This window comes from Geotrypetes seraphini, chromosome 17 (assembly GCF_902459505.1).
Source record: "Geotrypetes seraphini chromosome 17, aGeoSer1.1, whole genome shotgun sequence".
NCBI lineage: Eukaryota > Metazoa > Chordata > Amphibia > Gymnophiona > Dermophiidae > Geotrypetes > Geotrypetes seraphini.
In genome coordinates this window covers 13,975,684-13,995,341 of record NC_047100.1, presented here as the reverse complement: position 1 = coordinate 13,995,341, position 19,658 = coordinate 13,975,684, and the positions used below count along the sequence as shown (strand labels likewise).

The 19,658-nt window shown below is 42.4% G+C and overlaps 1 protein-coding gene across 5 annotated transcripts in view; it reads right to left on the bottom strand.

Annotated features, from left to right (window-relative positions):
* CACNA2D3 (calcium voltage-gated channel auxiliary subunit alpha2delta 3) overlaps window positions 1–19,658 on the bottom strand; it is a 797,511-nt gene that overhangs the window by 591,659 nt on the left and 186,194 nt on the right. For all 5 annotated transcript variants that reach the window (XM_033926567.1, XM_033926568.1, XM_033926569.1 and 2 more), the window contains exon 3: window positions 2,123–2,239. In XM_033926567.1, the coding sequence (XP_033782458.1) occupies window positions 2,123–2,161 (39 nt within the window). In that variant the 5' untranslated portion in view covers window positions 2,162–2,239. The remainder of the gene's footprint in view (window positions 1–2,122; window positions 2,240–19,658) is intronic.

Here is a 19,658-nt window from a genome sequence, read left to right as displayed (position 1 = left end):
ATCAAATCTCCTGTCTTTCCTCCAAAGTATACAGATTAAGATCTTTAAGTCTGTCCCCATACGCCTTATGATGAAGACCACATACCATTTTAGTAGCTTTCCTCTGGACCGACTCCATCCTTTTTATATCTTTTTGAAGGTGCGGCCTCCAGAATTGTACACAATATGAGGTCTCACCGAAGTCTTAGATAGACGCATCAATACCTCCTTTTCCCTACTGGCCATAGCTCTCCCTATGCATCCTAGCATGCTTCTAGCTTTTGACGTCATCTTTTCAACCTATTGCCTAAGTGGGCATTTCTATGGATGGAGCATGACTTGGGCGCAGCTAAACGCGATTCTCCCAAAAACTTAGGCACCTGAAACGTAGGCCTTAAAAACCCTGGCCTACATTTCAGGTTCCTAAGTTTTTACATAGGCGCCGCTAGCTGCGATTCAGTAAATGGCGCCTAAGTGTGATTGACATGCGGCCGGCGCCATCTTTTTTAGGCCCTGACCGATTTAGGCACCGTTTATAGAATCAGCCCCTTTGTCTTTATCAACCCTGCAATATTTTGCATTCTATTTAAATTGTTATAATTAAGTACAGTGGAACCTTGGTTTACGAGCATAATTCGTTCCAGAAGCATGCTCGTAAACCAAATTGCTCGTATATCAAAGCAAGTTTCCCCATAGGAAGTAAGGGAAACTGCTTTGAAACTGCTCCATTCTCCCCCCCCTTGAGGAATCCGACGCTGTTCCAAACCCCCTCCCCGTGATCCAGCTTCCCCCCTTGCGAACCGGCATCCCCCCCTCCACCGCGATCCTACTTTCCCCCCTCCCGAGCAGTCAATGACACCCTTTACCCAACTTGGCACCAGTGCGGTGCCCGAAGATCCTCCCTCTTCTGGTGCGGCTGGGCGGTGCGTCGGAGATCCTCCTTCTTCTGGTCTGGGCTGGGCTGGACTGGCTTTGAGCATTTGCGCATGCTAAAAGCCTTCTGGTCTCGCTCTCTCCGAGATTGAGAGCGAGACCAGAAGGCTTTGAGCATGCGCAAATGCTCAAAGCCAGTCCAGCCCAGCCCAGCCCAGACCAGAAGAAGGAGGATCTCCGACGCACCGCCCAGCCCAGGCCACGCCAGAAGAGGGAGGATCTTCGGGCACCGACACTGGTGCCAAGTCGGGTAAAGGGTGTCATTGACTGCTCGGGGGGGGGGGGGAGGAAGTAGGATCGCGGTGGAGGGGGGCAACGTGAGCGGGGGGGGATGCCGGATCACTGGGGGGGATGCCGGATAGCGGGGGGGGGGCGCTCGTACAGCGAGGCAAGCTCGGTTTACGAGGCACCAAGTTTGCAAAAGTTTTGCCCGTCTTGCAAAACACTCGCAAACTGGTGCACTCGTAAACCGAGGTACCACTGTACTATTGTTAATATGTGGGAAGATGCTTTAGGTCAGTGGCTCAGTAAGGGAGGCGTAGTCTATCCCTTGCGCATCTTCCTAACTACTGTTTATTTTATTATTGTTTTGGTTGTTTTATGATCTATATTACACTTTTTATGGTCTATATTACACTTCTCCCTCCGTATTCGCTGTGAGCTGTGATAGGGGATTAACAGACTTGCGAATACAGAAAAACTGCAAATAACTTTTTCATGTTATTTGCTGTTTTCTATTAAAAACCATCGTGAATATGGTGAAAAAGCGAATAACATGACGGGAGACCGGGCCTGTTCCTGAAGGAGAGGCAATTCACGGTGAAGAAAGTGCTGGGAATCAGCAATTTCTCTATGCAAGCTGATGCAATTTGGGGGGGGGGGAGGAGGAGCCAGTAAGCTAAAAACTGCAAATAATCGAAACTACGATTGCTGAAACCACGAATATGGAGGGAGAAGTGTATATTGTATTTACATATGTATGATTTCTTCTTTAAATACTAATAAAAATGATTGAAATACAAAAGGTACGGGGAAAGGGAAGAGGGGGGGCGTGCGCGAGGGGGGGGGGCGGAAGATGGGCAATACCGCCCCAGGCGCCGCTCACCATTATGACGCCACTGTTTTGAGTTGCCCTGCGGGTCCGTTAAGGCAGGTCATTGTGAAGAAAAAGCCTGAAAGTGACTGCAATGCCTTCGGCCCAATTACTCACCCTTACTGCTTCGGCCTTTTTATGGAACATCTCCTCCATATTCTTTGCCAACTTTTTCACAAGCTGGAGTCCGTCTATTTCTTCTATTATGACATCCTTCTCGTATTCTTTGTACTTCTGCAACAAGAAGACGCATAAGGACCGTGAATAAATTGACTTCACACCTTCCTATTTTTCTTTTTATCTACGGAAAGATTAAAATATGACAGACAATCTCGAAATAGAGGTTTTTACCTAGGAACTGATGAAAGGGGTTAAACCGGGCAGGAGAGGCTCTAGCCCACTTAATCCCTGATCAGTGGGCTGGGAGGGGATTTTGAGGGGCTCTTAACTGGGTAATGTCACTGAATATATCCTCTCCTCCATTAGAAATGACTCATAGTGCTTAGAAAGTTGCCGATAATTGCTTGTTAATGGCCAATTCTTGGCACCGATTGGCTTGTTACACAACTAAGTTGCATGCCCAATTTTAATCACCATACACAGAATCCATGGAAATGTGTACAATTCCAGTAGTATTTTAGCAAAAGATCTGATGACGTAGAGCCTTTTCTACAATACATGCAGGAAAAAAACACATATACTGTGGCTATTTTACAGTGCTGTCAACATGGACAACATCCATGGAGACAACTCGTCTGACATGTATAAAAGGGTAATAATAACTATTCTTTTATACCGCCCAACACCAGCAGTTCTAGGCAGTTTACATAAAAGACTGGACAATCAGTGAAAAGATACAATTGTCTAAAAAGTACAACAGATACAGCAGTACAACCTTCTAAATCAGGTAATACATTTCTCAAACAAGGTAGCCTTAACTAGTTTTCTTAAAGAACACCCTTAAAATGATTAATACACAAAGGCAATACATTTTTACTGTTACAGCACCACAAACTTGGAACTCTCTCCCACTTTACTTACGACAGGAGAAAAACTTTGATAAATTTAAAAGCCAACTCAAGAGCTTTCTTTTTAAAGACGCTTTCAATATTTAATTGAAAAGCCAATTGATCTTTATAGTAGTAATCCATTTTATTTAATTGTGTATTATACTCCTAATAAACTAATTTGTTTTCCCTTCCCCTTTGTATATTACCCTTAAATGTTCTATCAGAAAATGTATTTCTTTCCCCTCCATCCTAATGTTTCCCGTTGTAATTTGTCTATTTTTAAAGATTTTATCTTTTTGTTTATTTTTGTTCTTGTTTACCCAATATTAATATTTTATGTGCATCGCTTAGTAATCAGTGATAGGCGATTAATCAAATAATGAATAAACTTGAAACTTAAGATAAGGCTTGAGGAATAATTTCACCTAACCAAGTTGGCATTTTGCCTGCCTGAAAGGCAAGTGTCCTATCCAAGAACGTCTTATATCGACAATATTTTAAATTAGGGAGGGCAAATAGGTGGTCTTAGAAGGTCTAGACAACTCAAAATGAGAGGGAAGGTAAATTAGAGACCATCCAAATGCCAATTTGAAGCCGATACAAGCAAATTTGAATGGTACTCTTGCTTCAATAGGTAGCCAAAGTAATTACTGATAAGGGCTAACATGGTATTTCAGAATGCACACATGGAAGGACTGACGTGCACAAGTTAGAGAATGACACCGGGACAAATCTGTTCCCTGCAGGAACTTAATTTCCTCGTCCCGTCCCCGTGAGTTTTGTCGCTGTCCCTGCCCCATTCCTGTAAGCTCTGCCTCAAACACTTATGATTTTAAAGTGTATGAGGCTTGTGCGGATGAGGACAGAGCTGGACACTACTATTTCTTTATATAGAAAATCGGTGGCACATAATACCTTCTTACATTTTGAGCGTTTTCAGAGTAGATAGTTCCAAGTCTAATAGATGCTGGCATTGTCATCTGGAAGTAGGGACTTTGGATCGTTTACTATACTATTGTCCCTTGATACTAAAATTCTGGAGATCGATTTGGGACCAAGTTAATAATTTATTAGAAAATCCGGTGGCATTATCCTATGATACCATTTTATTTGGAACATCTATAAGGGCATAAAGTCAAATTTCGGCTGAAAATAACAAACTTTTGTTTATAATGACGGGGGTTGCCATGCAGCTTATCTTAAAGAATTGGAAAAACTGAGACAGATTAAATTATTCATTCTGGTGGGAATCCCTATGTTATGTCTTTAAAATGGAAAAGTTTGTGGCCATTCAAAAGGGATATTATAAAAAATTTATGGAAGTTTGGGAACCATTAATTAAATATTGTAAGGATTGATTTATTTATGTAAATGAGGAAAACATACACCCGGAGAGGGGGATATGTTTTGGCACTGATTAAGAGGCATGGATAGGTTGTTTGCAGTATTTTTATGAGTTGTTGTTCAATTGGGAAAAGGAGTGGGGAGAAATAAGTCTTGTCATTATTTCTATTAAGTTTATTATGCTGGAGGTCGACAGAAAAGGGGGGTAGAGCCTTGATAAAGTGGTTCCCGCGAAACATGTCGGCTGTGACACCCTGCTTGATATAGACATCTCTAAATAGAGACAACTTACAAAGCTAAGTAAAATTAAATTTATTCAAATATAAAGAAAGTATAATGATTTAAGCTATTTTAAGCTCTTGATAAATGACAAAATGATAAAACAGACCCAGTGACGATTTGTCACGTAAAGCTCAGAACAGTGATAAGTTTGAGTTCTGAGTGGTGACGCTGAGGGCCTAAGAAGATTCTTTGTAGAGGCTGTTAATTGAAGCAAGGAAGAAGTTCCTGTTTCTGTGAAAGTAATATTTTATGTAAATGCATCATCTCTTGTGCACAATTGTAGTTTTGAAAATAAATGAAGAATTAAAAAAAAAAAAAGAACAGAGATGGATCTACACCCTTAATACGGTAGAACAGAGGGGATTAAATATTGAGGTTGAGTGGCTTTCATTGATCTGACAGCTCATCCTATGAGGGTGCAGGGAGTCAGCTGTTAGCTTAAGACTTACGTATTTAAATCTGACGTCGGAACTTTGCCACCATCTTACTCTATTAAATCAATGAGGAGTTTGATGTTAGCAGCTCTGGTAAGTTTGTAACTTTTTGATACAAATTTTAGCCCTGGTTTAGATAGAAAGTGGAGAATGTTGGTGTAATATTAATTACAAAACCATTGAGTTCAGAATTTTTTTCCCGTAGGATGACCCTTGACACAGCAAAAGGCGAAACATGTCGGATTGGACAATTCCCAGGCTGAACTTTAAAGAACAATAAGATAAGTGTCACTTTAATCACTTGAAAAGTTAGATTCCAACTATTGAAAATTAAAAAATTAAATGAGATTTAAATATTTAAAAGTGAGCTGATGAGGAGCAACCCCGTAAAACTTGCCGCAAGGAAAGTTTATTGAGCGGTGGAGTGGAGGAGCTGAGGCTCTGAAGAAGGTTCTTTAAGAATTGATCTTGAAGGACGCTATGTGCTGATAAGTTTTGGAGAATTTTCGATCATCAATAAGTAATATTTTCTCTGAAAAATGAATCTTTATTAAAATCCATCCTGTGCTGAACACGTAGACCAGGGCTGCTCAAGTCCGGTCATCAGGATATCCACAATGAACATGCCTGAGAGAGATTTTCCTGCACTGCCTTCTTGGGATGCAAATCTCTCTCTCATAAGAACATAAGAACATAAGAATTGCCTCTGTCGGGTCAGACCGGAGGTCCATCGTGCCCGGCAGTCCGCTCACGCGGCGGCCCCTCAGGTCCAGGACCTGATAGTGCTCCTACCCTAAAACTCTCATACGCTTTTCGCTTATGTCCTGTAGAGTAACCTTCTATCTATACCCTGCAATCCCCTTCATATATTCATTGTGGATATCCTGAAAACCTGGCCTGCCAGTAGATCGCGAGGACCGGACTTGAGCAGCCCCGACGTAGACTGTTTTGCGACATCACTTTTAGCGCTGCAGCTGTGGCTTTTTTTCTTCATCGTCTAAAAAGAACTTCTTTCCGCGCAGTTTGTTTTTGTCAGGGTTGGGAATGCCCTGAAATCACAAGGCACTACGTCCAAGTTTATCACAAAATTCAATGGCACACCTCTGGCGCACTCTCGCAGACACATCTTCCAAGTCTGCCATGACGAAACGTACAAAGTTCTTCCTCTATCTGTGACCCAACAATGAAGACCACGTCAGACCAACTGCACGTTCAGAAATGTTGATGTATGAGTAGTGTGACCATATGGCTCCAGAAAAAAGGGGACGGATTGAGACATCCGGGTTTTACTTCCATTGAAAGCAATGGAAGTAAGGAGAACAGATTGAGACATCTTGGTTGCTTTCAACGGAAGGAAAACCCGGATGTCTCAATCCGCCCCCTTTTTTATGGAGCCATATGGTCACACTATGTGTGAGCGTTCACAAGAACCAGATCATCATTGCCACATCTACTTCTTGGAAAGAAAAATAGAGGTAGCCTCGTCACTTTTCAATCAGCCCTCGTATGTATAAGTGAAACTTAAAAGCATTCCAATGAACGTCTCACAGGAAGACTATCATTGCAATGCTTTTATGTTTCACTTATATATACTGATTTTTGTCAACATTTGCTTATTTCTGATTTAAAGAATAAGGGCTGTCTTTGAAAGCTAATCAAAAAATGCATTTAGTCCAACAAAAAAAGGTATCACCTTTATGTCTTTGTTTTATTTCTATCGTATTGAATTTCCTAAAGAAATTAAGCCAGCTCTGAATGCTTTCTTCTTGAAATGACTGGCCACCATTGGCTGCTGTGGAATACGTCGCAAAAGAAGAATTTAGGTGGCACTGATATACATTATCGAGCACAAAAAGCCACAATTTCTTCTAATCAACCTACTGCAATTTGCAGGAAGAGGCTTGGAACGTAGTGAATGGTACACAGATATGCTAAGCTTGTCAACACACAGCACAAAATAGGAGCAGGGGAGAGAAAAAAAACCTGAAAGGAAAGCTTTAGCCCATCTCAGCATTAAATTTGACCCTAAACACTTCAGCTCCCCACCATGTAATTATACTAGGTTTCTCTGGTAATTTGAAAACCAGGATATTGAAACCTTTTATTAACGGGTGAGCTTCTAAGACGTCAGGAGGTTGCCATCTGCATTTTTAAAAATCCAGCTCTGATCATTTTCCATTAAAGCGTGTTTGATGATCTCCATTCTTGCAAAGCAGATTTCAAGAATTACCGAAGTTAATTGGTATATCTGAAGCCTGTTTAAATTCTGCATTCAGAGTGTCCTAATAAATGAAAGCAATCGGTGGACGATTCTGCCATGCGTCATAGCGACAGAATAAATGGTGGCAGATAAAAGACCTGAACAATCCTTCCAGTCTGCACAACAGCCACACTTTGAGTTATTTAATAGCTAAGCGGTACGTAAAGAATTTTAATAAACAAACATAATCCATGATTAAACCAACAATAATGTAATATAAAATACCCACAAAATCATTCCTTGATTTTAGATGATTACAAAAACCAAAATTTATTGGAACATTCTTTCAACTTTGAGGCGACGGTTTCATCAACTCATAAAGTTTCATATGGTATCTGTTGATCACATACACTCGATGGGCGCCCCACCTGTTACTCGGCAGACATCGATGCGAACATCGAGCTCGGACCGGACTCTCCGAAGCATATCCGGCGTGATCACGTTTATAGCTTCAGTGATGCGTTCCTGCAGATCATCCATAGTTGCGGGTAATGGAGGTACGTACACTCTCTCTTTCACGTACCCTCAAAGGAAAATGTCACAAACAGTAATGTAAGGGTGATCTCGGGGGCACTTGAGGAGCACCTGGTCGTATTGTCACGTTGCATTGTCTGAAGGTTGTAACATCTGCACCAATTGCAGCTTATAAGGGTGAAAGTGCAAGCGATTGTGTAAGACCTTGCTAACCGTGCTTTTGGGGACTTGTATTTGCTGTCATCTTATTTATAAATTTTGACTTTGCAACCATTTAAAATCGAGGAGTGTTTTTGTGGGTACCCTGTATACGATCACGGTCATAGAAGTCCGCTTTGCACTGTCCTTACGTCCCACTCCAGCCTATCTGAACCAGGTAGGACTTGTGCTAAAATAGCTTGAGTGATAAAATAATCCATATTAACAGTAAGCCAAGTTGGTAACTATAGGCTTCTTTTACAAAGCCACAGTGGCGAGTCCCAGAATGGCATATACAACCTAGTCAACAGGAGCTGAATGAGCCACACATTTGCCACACAGGAATCGCTACTGCAGCTTTGTAGAAAGGGCCCTGTGTAGCTAACTCATGCTACTTTAGAAGCCTCTTTTTATTAAATAGCGCTACAAATTGGCCACCTTTAGTGTGGCAAGGAAGTGGCCCCATAACATGTATAAAACCGACCCCTTCACTTGCCCATTTATCTTCATTTACAGAACACAAACAAGTTGCACTAGTAAATAGACCGTACGGAGGTCATTCGCAAAAGGTCACCTTTGTGACCCCAAGTCCAGCAGAGTGGAAAGCACCACGGACTGTCAATGTGCAAAACATGGCCCAAGAACAAAAATGGCCGTTGCTCCTGCCCTAAATAAATTCAGCTACGGTGGGAATGGAGACTTTCTTATGCATGTTCCTGCCCTAATAAAGAGTCCAGGGATCAAAGATTCATAAGTTGGTGCAGTGGCGTAGTAAGACTCAGGGGTTCCACATGGATCCATTCTCTCGCCCATGTTATTTAACCTGTTTCTCGCACCGTTGTTAACCATCGCCCGATCTGTTGGATTCACAGTTTATGCCTCTGTGGATGATATCCAACTAGTCCATCCAGTCTGGAGCCACAATCAAGCTGAAATCATGGATATTAATCAAAAATTAATAGCATCTATGAGACAAACTTGGTTGTTCCTGTTACGCAGATCTTTCTGGACCCCTGTTAAGTTACAAAAGTTAGATAATTCAAAATCAAATAAATGCTGGCACTGTCATCTGGACATAGGGGCGTTGGATTATATGTTGTTCTTTTGTCCATTGATTCTCAGTTTTTGGAAATCAATATGGGGGCAGATTAATGCAATACTTGAATGTTCATTCCCATTAACGTATGAGCTAGTCATATGCGGAACATTGTTGCGTTAACATCCTATAGATCATTATAAAAGTCGTCCTTTTTTAGTCATGACTGGAATTGCAATGCAGATAACACGTAACTGGAAAAATCATGATCGCCTTAGCTTCACCTTTTGGTAGGCAAAGAATGAGAAACTGAATGCGGAGTTATTAGGACATGGTCATATATTTAATTTGGTTTGGGAATCATTGACCTCTTTTATGAATGCAGCTTAATTGGAGTGGGTTTTTTTTAGTTTGATATTCTTCTATTCACATCCAGGGTGGGAGGGAGGGGAGGGAATACTTTAGTATTTTATAAGATAAAGATTTGAAAGGATCATTTGTATTTATAATTCATTATTGATTTGTTGTTTACTTAATGGAGGGGTGGGATAAAAGACACTGTATGTATATTTTTGTAAGATGAAAATGAGTTTTGAGCTTTATTCTTTGATTGTTAAAATGTATATTGCATTGTCATGTTTTTTGAAAAATTAATTAAATATTTATTTAAAAAAAATCAAAAACTACATCTTGTGTATGACTGGCTCTGCCAAAATCTTCTTTCCCTTAATATATCAAAAACCAAATGCATGCTTTTTTTCGCAGGATCAAAATGAAATCCTTGCATCCTCAATATGTATTTCTTCAATTCCAATTCACTTTGTACCAAACATTCTAGGCGTGAACCTTGATAACATATTATCCTTTAAATCTCAGATCAGCTCGAGAAAAGTGAAGCCAAAATCAAAGAAGGTGTTTCTGGTGGACCCGAAATCCGTAAACTGATCCTTGATGATGCGTTCAAACAGAAGCCGAGCCCAGCTGAATCAGCGGCATGGGAAGCATTCGTGCTGGTTGTTCAGAATTTTCTTGGTAATCACAGATCAGAGAATTATGCTGAGTTTGTGGAGAACATGCTGACAGCATATCAGCTAATGGGTGTCAGAATGTCACTTAAAATGCACTTCTTACATTCTCACCTCAACTTCTTCCAACCCAATCTTGGTGATGTCAGCGATGAGCATGGGGAAAGATTTCATCAAGATATCAAGGTGATGGAAAGCAGCTATCAGGGAACTTTCAATCCCAGTATGATGGGAGACTATTGTTGGTTCTTGCAAAGAGAGACAAATGTACAGTACAAGTGCAAAAGCAAGCGTCTCAAACACAATGAAGCCGTCGGCACAGTGTGCAGCGGCCTCTAAGAAGGCGAATAGAATGCTAGGTATTATCAAGAATGGTATTACAACCAGAACATTGTATCGGATGATGGTGCGCCCACATCTGGAGTACTGTGTCCAATATTGGTCGCCGTACCTTAAGAAGGATATGGCGATACTCCAGAGGATTCAGAAAAGAGCAGCGCGATTGATAAAAGGTATGGAAAATCTTTCATATGCTGAAAGATTGGAGAAACTGGGGCTCTTTTCCCTGGAGAAGTGGAGGCTTAGAGGGGACATGATAGAGACTTACAAGATCATGAATGGCATAGAGAAAGTGGAGAAGGACAGATTCTTTGAACTTCAGAAAACTACAAGAACAATTAAGAAGGGACAGATCCAGAACCAATGCTAGAAAGTTCTTCTTCATCCAAAGGGTGGTGGACGCCTGGAATGCGCTTCCAGAGAGTGTGATAGGACAGTGTACGGTATCGGGGTTGAAGAAGGGATTGGATGATATCTTGAAGGAAAAAGGGATAGAAGGGTAAAGATAGAGGATTACTATACAGGTCCTGGACCTGATGGGCCGCCGTGTGAGCGGACTGCTGGGCACGATGGACCTCTGGTCTGACCCAGCAGAGGCACTGCTTATGTTCTTATGTTTCTGAACATGCCGACATCACTTTTGTGTGAGTTAAGAGAGGCGTAAATATATGCTGTAACATGTCTCCTTATTGTCTTCGTGTTTGTTTTCAGAGTAAACTCCTTAACACAAGTTTGATGGGACACAGTTCATACTCACAATATTGTGCCGATATGGCATACTGTCTAAAAAAAATCAGTAACGTGCATCTCAGAAACATGCTAGCTGAATTTCAATTACAGGTCTGAAATCAGGGTCATTAAAATTAACTAAGAACACTTCTTAAGTTCTCAGTATCAAAGAAAAACTTTTTTTTTTGTTGCCCAGCGTAATCGATTGATGGAGTTAAAATGTTTGCATACTTGATTATATAGTATTGGTTGGATTCTGTATAGGGCACCACTATTGGCGGCCGATCGCGTATCAATCACACGACAGCACAGTATACAAAAATCACATCTCCGGGCAAAACAGGTGCTGTAAATGTAGGTCAGGATTTTCTGGGCCTACATTTCCAGCACCTAACTATGCTGTGAATCGTGCCTACATATGTGATTTCCAGCACTTAATGTCACTTCTGGCATTAGCCATGCCTGTAATGGCATTAAGCACTAGAAATTTCCAATATAGGCATGATTCTAGTACCTTTCATTTAGGCACTGGTAGGCGCTTGTACATCAGGGATTTTCACCATTTCTAATTGTGCTGTCAATTCACTTAGGCACCAGTAGGGCGGCTACCAGCTAGAGAATGACACGGGGACAAATTTTTCCGAGTCCCCGCAGGAACTCAATTTTGCTATCCCGTTCCCATGACTTTTGTCGCTGTCCCTGTCCCATTCCTATAAGCTCTACCTTAACCGCACAAGCCTCGAACACTGTTTGAGGCTTGTGCAGAGGAGGACAGAGCTTGCAGGAATGGGGCAGGGACAGGAAAATGTCTCGCGGGGACGGAAAAGAACTCGCGGGGACGGGACTGGAAAATGAGTTCCCGTGGGGGACGGGGAAAAATTGGTTCCCATGTCAGTCTCTGCTACCGGTGTCTAAGTTTCAGCGCCAGTTCTAAAATTTCCCCAGATTTACTGGCATCAGGTCTCAGAATAATTTGGTCGGTTTGCATCTGTCGGGAGCGAACTAATCAATAAATATGCTTTTACATTTTACAAAATAGTGTTTTAACACTTCCACTGTGTGTTCGATCTCCGTTTTAGCTGGCAAGGACAATATGGCAGAATGCTAGTGAAAATACCAATGGTATGATATACACATACACACACATAAATAAGAACAGTGCTTCCTCAAATAGTGCAGTGGGACTATTATCACTTCATAAGCATAAATTATGCATAATATAATCTCCCTCTGTAGCTCTGAATTTTAATAAGGAGGACAGAGTAACTCCTAAGGAATTCTTAATGTGTACGTTATTTACACACACTGGATAAAAAAAAAGGTTATTGCATCAATATTCAGGATGAGGCTTTTTATACCATATAGAAACATAGAGTATGATGGCAGAAAAGGGCCCACTCAAAGAAGCCTCCCCCTAAGCATTTCCCTAGAGTGTACCCACATGTTTATCCCATCGTCTTTTGAAGTTGAGCACATTGTTGGCCTCGACAACCTGACGTGGAAGACCATTCCAACGATCAACCACCCTTTCGGTGAAGAAGTACTTCCTGATGTCCCCATGAAGTCACCCACCCTTGAGTTTGAGCGGATGCCCTCTTGTTGCCGCGGGACCTGTAAGGAAAAACATATCTTCCTCCACCTCAGTACGGCCTGTAAGATATTTGAACGTCTCTATCGTGTCTCCCCTCTCTCTGCGTTCTTCGAGAGACTATAACTGCAGCCTAATTAGACGTTCTTCATATGGGAGATCCTTGAGTCCCGAGACCATCTTAGTGGCCATTCGCTGAACCGACTCCATCCTCTTTATATATTCAGTTGCAGGCCACACCCAATACTGGCGCTGAATATCAAGTATAATGTGGCTGCCAGCACTTATCTGGGTATCAGCAATATTCAGACTGGTACCTAGATAACGGCCTAGATGGAGTTAGGACAGCCTTTTTGCTGTCCTAAATTTTTGTGGATGGTCATCTGCAGTGGCTTAGTAAGGGTGATGGCACCCCTCGCCCACCCTCTTCCCCTGCCACACGCTTACCACCCTTCCCTTTCCCCATATCTTTATAACTTCTCTGGCGTGAGCAGCGTGCCCACCTTTGATGTCACTTCTTAAGACGACGGAGCCATATACAGAATCACACCTCTGGGCAAGATAGGCGCTGGAAAGGTAGGCCGTGAATCGCGCCTAACACCACTTCCGGTATTAACCACGCCCATAGTGGCGTTGGGCACCTACCAGAAAGTGGGTATGGTTAGAGGCGGATCTTGGTGGTATTTTGCATCTAGGCTAAATTGGACTTAGGTGCCGGTATTTAGTCCAAGAAAATTCCAGCATACAAAGGGCACACCTAAGATTTTGATGCCTACCAGTGCCTAAATCCAATGAAAGCACCACTAGGCGTGATTCTATAAATGATGCCTAACTGAAGTTTCACAACCGCTCTGCGCAGCATTCCTCACCACCTATTTCTTAGGCGCCCTTTGTAGAATTAGGGCCATAGTACAGAAATCATTTTTTGAACTTTCTTATCTTCGCCTTTAGATTTGTCAAGGGCAAAGCCAGCAATTGAATTTTCCTTCCTAGTTTAGCCTAGTTTCCCAATGGGATTAAAACAATCCAAGAAAGTAAAACCTTTGAAATCTTTGACACCCACCAGACAGGATTTAACAGAGATCTGGGCTTTCTTTCCCACTAGAAAGACTTTTAAAACTGCTCTGCCACCTTTCTGCTTTCCTCATATATACTGATATTTGTCAACATTTGCTTTTTTCTGAAGAAGAAGGGTTATCTTCGAAAGCTCATCATAAAATGCGTTGAGTTAGACCAATAGTGGGATCTCTCGGAGAGAGAAACAGATCTGGTTACTGCGGATGAGCAGACTAAATGAGCTAATTGGCCTTTATCTGCCATCATGTTTCTATAACCAAAAAGCTCTATGACCTCACAATGCAGGTGTAAAGAGCCTTAGCCTATAGGAAGAGGAGATGCAAATGTTAAGAGCCTTAGCCAATAGGGAGAGGAGGAGATACAATTATTATTATTATTTCGAATAACTAGATGGGCCATTTGGCCTTTATCTGCCATCATGTTTCTATAACCAAAAAGCTCTATGACCTCACAATGCAGGTGTAAAGAGCCTTAGCCTATAGGAAGAGGAGATGCAAATGCTAAGAGCCTTAGCCAATAGGGAGAGGAGGAGATACAATTATTATTTTGAATAACTAGATGGGCCATTTGGCCTTTATCTGCCATCATGTTTCTATGTTTCTAACCACTTGGACCTAGCTATGGGGTCCTTTTTTTAAGGTGCGCTAACGATTTAGCGCCTGCTAAATGCTAAGGCGCCCATAGACTATAATGGATGCCTTAGCATTTAGCGCGTGCTAAATCGGTTAGCGCACCTTAATTAAAAGACCCCTCTAAGCACTCATTTACTTTGGCAGTCCTGAGATTCAAATGCATTTACTCCTGTTCAAGCAATCAATGTAAGAAAAGCATAACAAACACCACTTCTAAATTTCTGCATTGATTTTTCTTTTACCACCACTGTAAATTGTTATTGTATTTCCAATGAAAAAAAAAATCAAATACGGTAAATTGCATGTTACACAATAGTTAAAATTCTGTTCTAAACTGGAAATGGAAAAGTGCACTTCAATGGAAGTGAATATTATACCCCTACACATTGAAGAGCCCTTTCACCAAACAGTGATAAAAAGTGGCCTTAGGATAGCCTTACATGGGTCTTTCTTATAAGCTAAGGCAATTTTTTTTTTTTTCCTGGGGTAAAGTGGCAGTATTTCCTATTTTTCGTATTGATGGCCACAGCAATAAGAGAGCAGAGCTTGGTCTTTTATGCCATCATCTACTATGTCACATAAGAAGTGCCGCTTCTGGGTCAGACCAGTGGTCCATCGTGCCCAGCAGTCCGCTCCCGCTGGCAGCCCTTAGGTCAAAGACACTGTAGTGCCCTAATTGAGTCTAGCCTTACCTGCGTACGTTCTGGCTCAGCAGGAACTTGTCTTTGTCTTGAATCCCTGGAGAGTGTTTTCCCCTATAACAGCCTCCGGAAGAGCGTTCCAGTTTTCTACCACTCTCTCACGTTTGTTTGAAATCTATCCCTTTGTAACTTTAGAGAGTGCCCTCTCGTTCTCTCCACTTTGGAGAGGGTGAACAACCTGTCCGTATCTATTAAGTCTATTCCCTTCATTATCTTAAATGTTTCGATCATGTCCCCTCTCAGTCTCCTCTTTTCAATGGAGAAGAGGCCAAGTTTCTCTAATTTCTAAGTGTACGGCAACTCCTCCTGCCCCTTAAGCATTTTAGTCACTCTTCCCTGGACCCTTCCAAATAGTACCGTGTCCTTCATGTACGACGACCAGTGCTGGACGCAGTATTCCAGGTGGGGGCGTACCATGGCCCGGTACAGCGGCATGACAACCTTCTCCACTGAGTCTGATGGGTATGCTATGAAAGCAGTCACACCATAACATAACATCGTACTTCTAAACCGTGTAACCATAAGTTCAACGGGGTTAACAAAAGATTAAAAATAAAGATAACATAAGAAACACATAAAAAACTATTAGGCCAGATATTTTGAGAAAAGATAGGTTTTCAACTGGGTTCTGAAATGTTTATATGAACAAGCTCTAGGCAACAACGATCACAATTCCATATCGTAGGAAGCTGCCAGAATCGCTAGTGTATGATCCAAAAATTTCTTGCTTTTACAACCCTGAACAGATGGGAAAATGAACAGGGCATGTGATCTTCTCTTATACTTATAAGATGCAATATGTACATAACAGAAAGACATTCTTCTACCCATCATACATGCATTTTAGGAAGCTCCTGAAAACTCACCTCTTCCCCAAACCTGACAACCTGTAGTTGACCCAAGACTACACAACTTTCACTCATCATTTTACCCCATCACAAACCTCAATTTTTTTGTTTATTGGGTTTTTTTTGCATTTGTCAAACTGTATTATTCTAATTTGTTAATAATTACTGTTCCTGATGTATTTTACTACCTTGTACATCGCTTTGAACCAAAAGGCTAATGAGGTATATAAATAAACATTTTATTAATAATAACTTTATTTTTGTATCCCGCAGTACCATGGCAGTTCAGAGCGGTTTACAGGGGAAGAGACTGTACATTTACAGCGATGAAACAAATAAGACATTCCATTTAGCATAGCGTTTCGTTCAATTTAGACATTCAGATTGAGATTAACTTAGCAAGTCGGGAGAAGTCAGGCAGGGTGGTCAGAGAAATTTATCAAAGAGATAGGTTTTGATTGATTTCCTGAAGGTTTGGTAGGAGGGTGAATTAGTGATGAAGGGGGTACGACATTCATTCCATTTGCCTGCTTGGAATGCTAGAGATCTATCCAGGAATCTCTTGTAGATACAAGAATCCATTGCAAGAATCCATTAGTTGTACAATCCAGGCTAGCTACTCTTAAGACATAGCAAGCAAGGCAGAGAGAAGGTCTAGAATGCCAAATGACACAGTGGATTTAGGGATAGGTACACGTTATATAGTCATAAGGTGACATTTTGGGCTCCTTTTACTAAGCTGCAATAGCGTTTTTTGAGCGCTACGCGGCTAGAACTAATGCCATTATCAATGCTGGCGTTAAGGTCTAGTGCGCGTTAAAACCGCTATCGCAGCTTAGAAAAGAAGACTTTTCATAACAACAGATCTTTTGTCTTATCTGTGCAAAATCTAACTGGATCTTAATGGCGGATGTGAAAGGGGAGGCAAGATGGGTAATCATTGCACTCTTAAACATGATTTTCCAGTCAATGAAGATCCAAAAAGCCGAGCTGGACCTTACAATGGAAGGAGTTGCAGGCTACGACAGCAAACAGAAGACAGCTAATCTATTTGTGAGAAATCAATTATAAAACTTGAACGGAACTTGTATAAGTGCTTCCATGCTGCACCTAGAATCAGTCTTCTTTTGTTAAATCAATAAGCCACAAATAACGACACCAGAAAGAGGAATCAAGGATCTCTTGGCGACTATGAAAAAGTGGCATCAACATATGCTTTGTCAGGAGTGGAAGATCATAATTTAACTGTTTTCTGGGGTACTGTTAAAAACAATTGGGGGGTAACATTCAGCCAGCACGGTCACTGGATTAAATGAAACCCTGGTTCAGATGTTTAATTTACGGCCACTTTTACAAAGCCGCGCGGCAACACCCCCGAAGCCCTTTAAATTTCTGTGGGCTTCGGGGCCACTAGTGCCGCTTTGTAAAAGAGGCCGTTAATTCATAAATTCATTGCTACTATCCCTCTCATTCCATAACAGGGCGCCTAAATTTATTTATTTATTCCTTCAATTTTTTGCCTGTCCTCCCAAAAGAGCTCATGAATGGGTTACAAATCAGGTACTCAAGTGTTTTCTCTATTTGTCCCAGTAGGCTTGCCGTCTATCTAATATACCTGAGGCAGTGGCGGTGTCAGGGCTAGGTTCACTCACCTCCTTTGCGTGCCCGATCCGTGCAGGCCCGACAAATTTACAAAACCCAAAAATTAAAATGAGGGCGATCGGAGGAACGACCCCCCTCCGACCGCACGGATCGTTAGTGTGCAATCCCGACGCATGCGCAGACCATCTGTAGATGGTCTGTGCATGCGTCTAAGAGCCGTCTAGAGCCGCAACTTTTTTTTTTTACCTTTAACTAGCCCAGGAGGCCCGTGCTTTAACCTGCCTTAAACCCGTGGGGTAAAACCATGGGCTCACAGTGTGCGAAAGGGCAGGAGAGATTAGGGGCAAGAGCAGGGCAACGAGTCAGGGCAGCAGGCAAGAGAGATTCGGGGCACAGCACGAGATCGGGGCTAAGACAGGGCAGGAGATTGGGGCAAACAGGAGATCGGGGCTGAGACAGGGCAGCAGATCGGAGCAGAGAGCAGATCAGGGCAAGCAGGAGATCGGGGCTGAGACAGGGCAGCAGATCGGGGCAGATAGCAGGGTGACAGAAGGCAGGGCAGTCGGAAAGGACCTCAGCGACTGGTCCTCAGCAGTCGCTTCTTGTGTTGATCGGCCAGCTCAGTTGGTTTGCAAGATTTCTGCAGTGAATCACGTCCCTGCCTACTTTGCATGCCGTTCCCCTCATTTGCATGCAGGGGTCGGAATCGGATCTGAGGAAAGGTAAGTGAATCGGGCATAGTAAAATTGGGTCGCAAACCGATCGATACACAATCGGTTTGCTTAGTGAATCACCAGGAGCAGCACAGGGTTTGAACCCGCAACCTCAGGGTACCGAGGCTATAGCTCTAACCACCATGCCACCGTCTCCTTTCTTAAGTGCCATTTGCACACTTACCCCCTCTTTTATGAAGCCGCCTAGAGTTCCTACGCTCATAGGAATTCTACGAGCGTAGAAACTTTCACCACGGTGGCTGGCGACAAACAACACTGATGCAACTTCATGAAAGGGGGAATTAAATTGATCTGACAGTCTATAATTATATGCTAAAACAGCTTAGCGTATAAATGCATAGAGGAGGGGCATGGCGTGTCATAGATGTATTCCATGTTGTATTTATAAATGCTGCATTTGAGTGCGCTAATTTACATAATTGTGCACGCCTACATTTAAGCACACCAATGCTAATTCACGCTGGTATTTCAAGAGAACACTTACACACACTAGTGTTCTGATGGAATAAGCACACTATCCACACAAAGATGGCATCCAGTGGTGTAGTAATAGGGGCCAGAGGGGGCAGTCCACCCCCGGCAATTTCTTGGTGGGGGCACCCTTCCCAAGGGTACTAAAGGAACTAAGGAACGTAATAGCAGAGCCACTTCGCCAAATATGTAACCTATCCTTAAAGACTGGAGAGATCCCGGAGGATTGGAAAATTGCAAATGTCACGCCCATCTTCAAGAAGGGTTCAAGGGGGGACCCAGGGAACTACAGGCCGGTGAGCTTGACCTCGGTCCCGGGAAAAATGATGGAAGCACTGATTAAGGACAGTATCTGTGAACACATAGAAAACAATGGACAGCTAAAGACGAGCCAGCACGGCTTCTGCAAGGGTAGGTCATGCCTCACAAACTTATTGTACTTCTTTGAGGAAGTAAATAGACAGGTGGATAAAGGAGAATCCATTGACATCATTTACCTTGACTTTCAAAAAGCCTTTGACAAGGTACCGCACGAAAGATTGCTTAAAAAACTGTGGAGACACGGGGTGCAAGGGGAGGTCCACCGATGGATCAAAAACTGTCTGGCAGACAGGAAACAGAGGGTTGGAGTGAAGGGCCATTACTCAAACTGGCATGGGGTCACGAGCGGAGTTCCGCAGGGGTCGGTGCTGGGACCGCTCCTGTTCAATATATTTATTAATGACCTGGAGGCGGGAACAAATTGCGAAGTTATTAAATTTGCGGATGACACCAAACTCTACCGCAGGGTTGAAACCATGGAAGACTGCGAAGATCTGCAAAGGGACCTAACGACGCTAGAAGAATGGGCCAAAAAATGGCAAATGAAC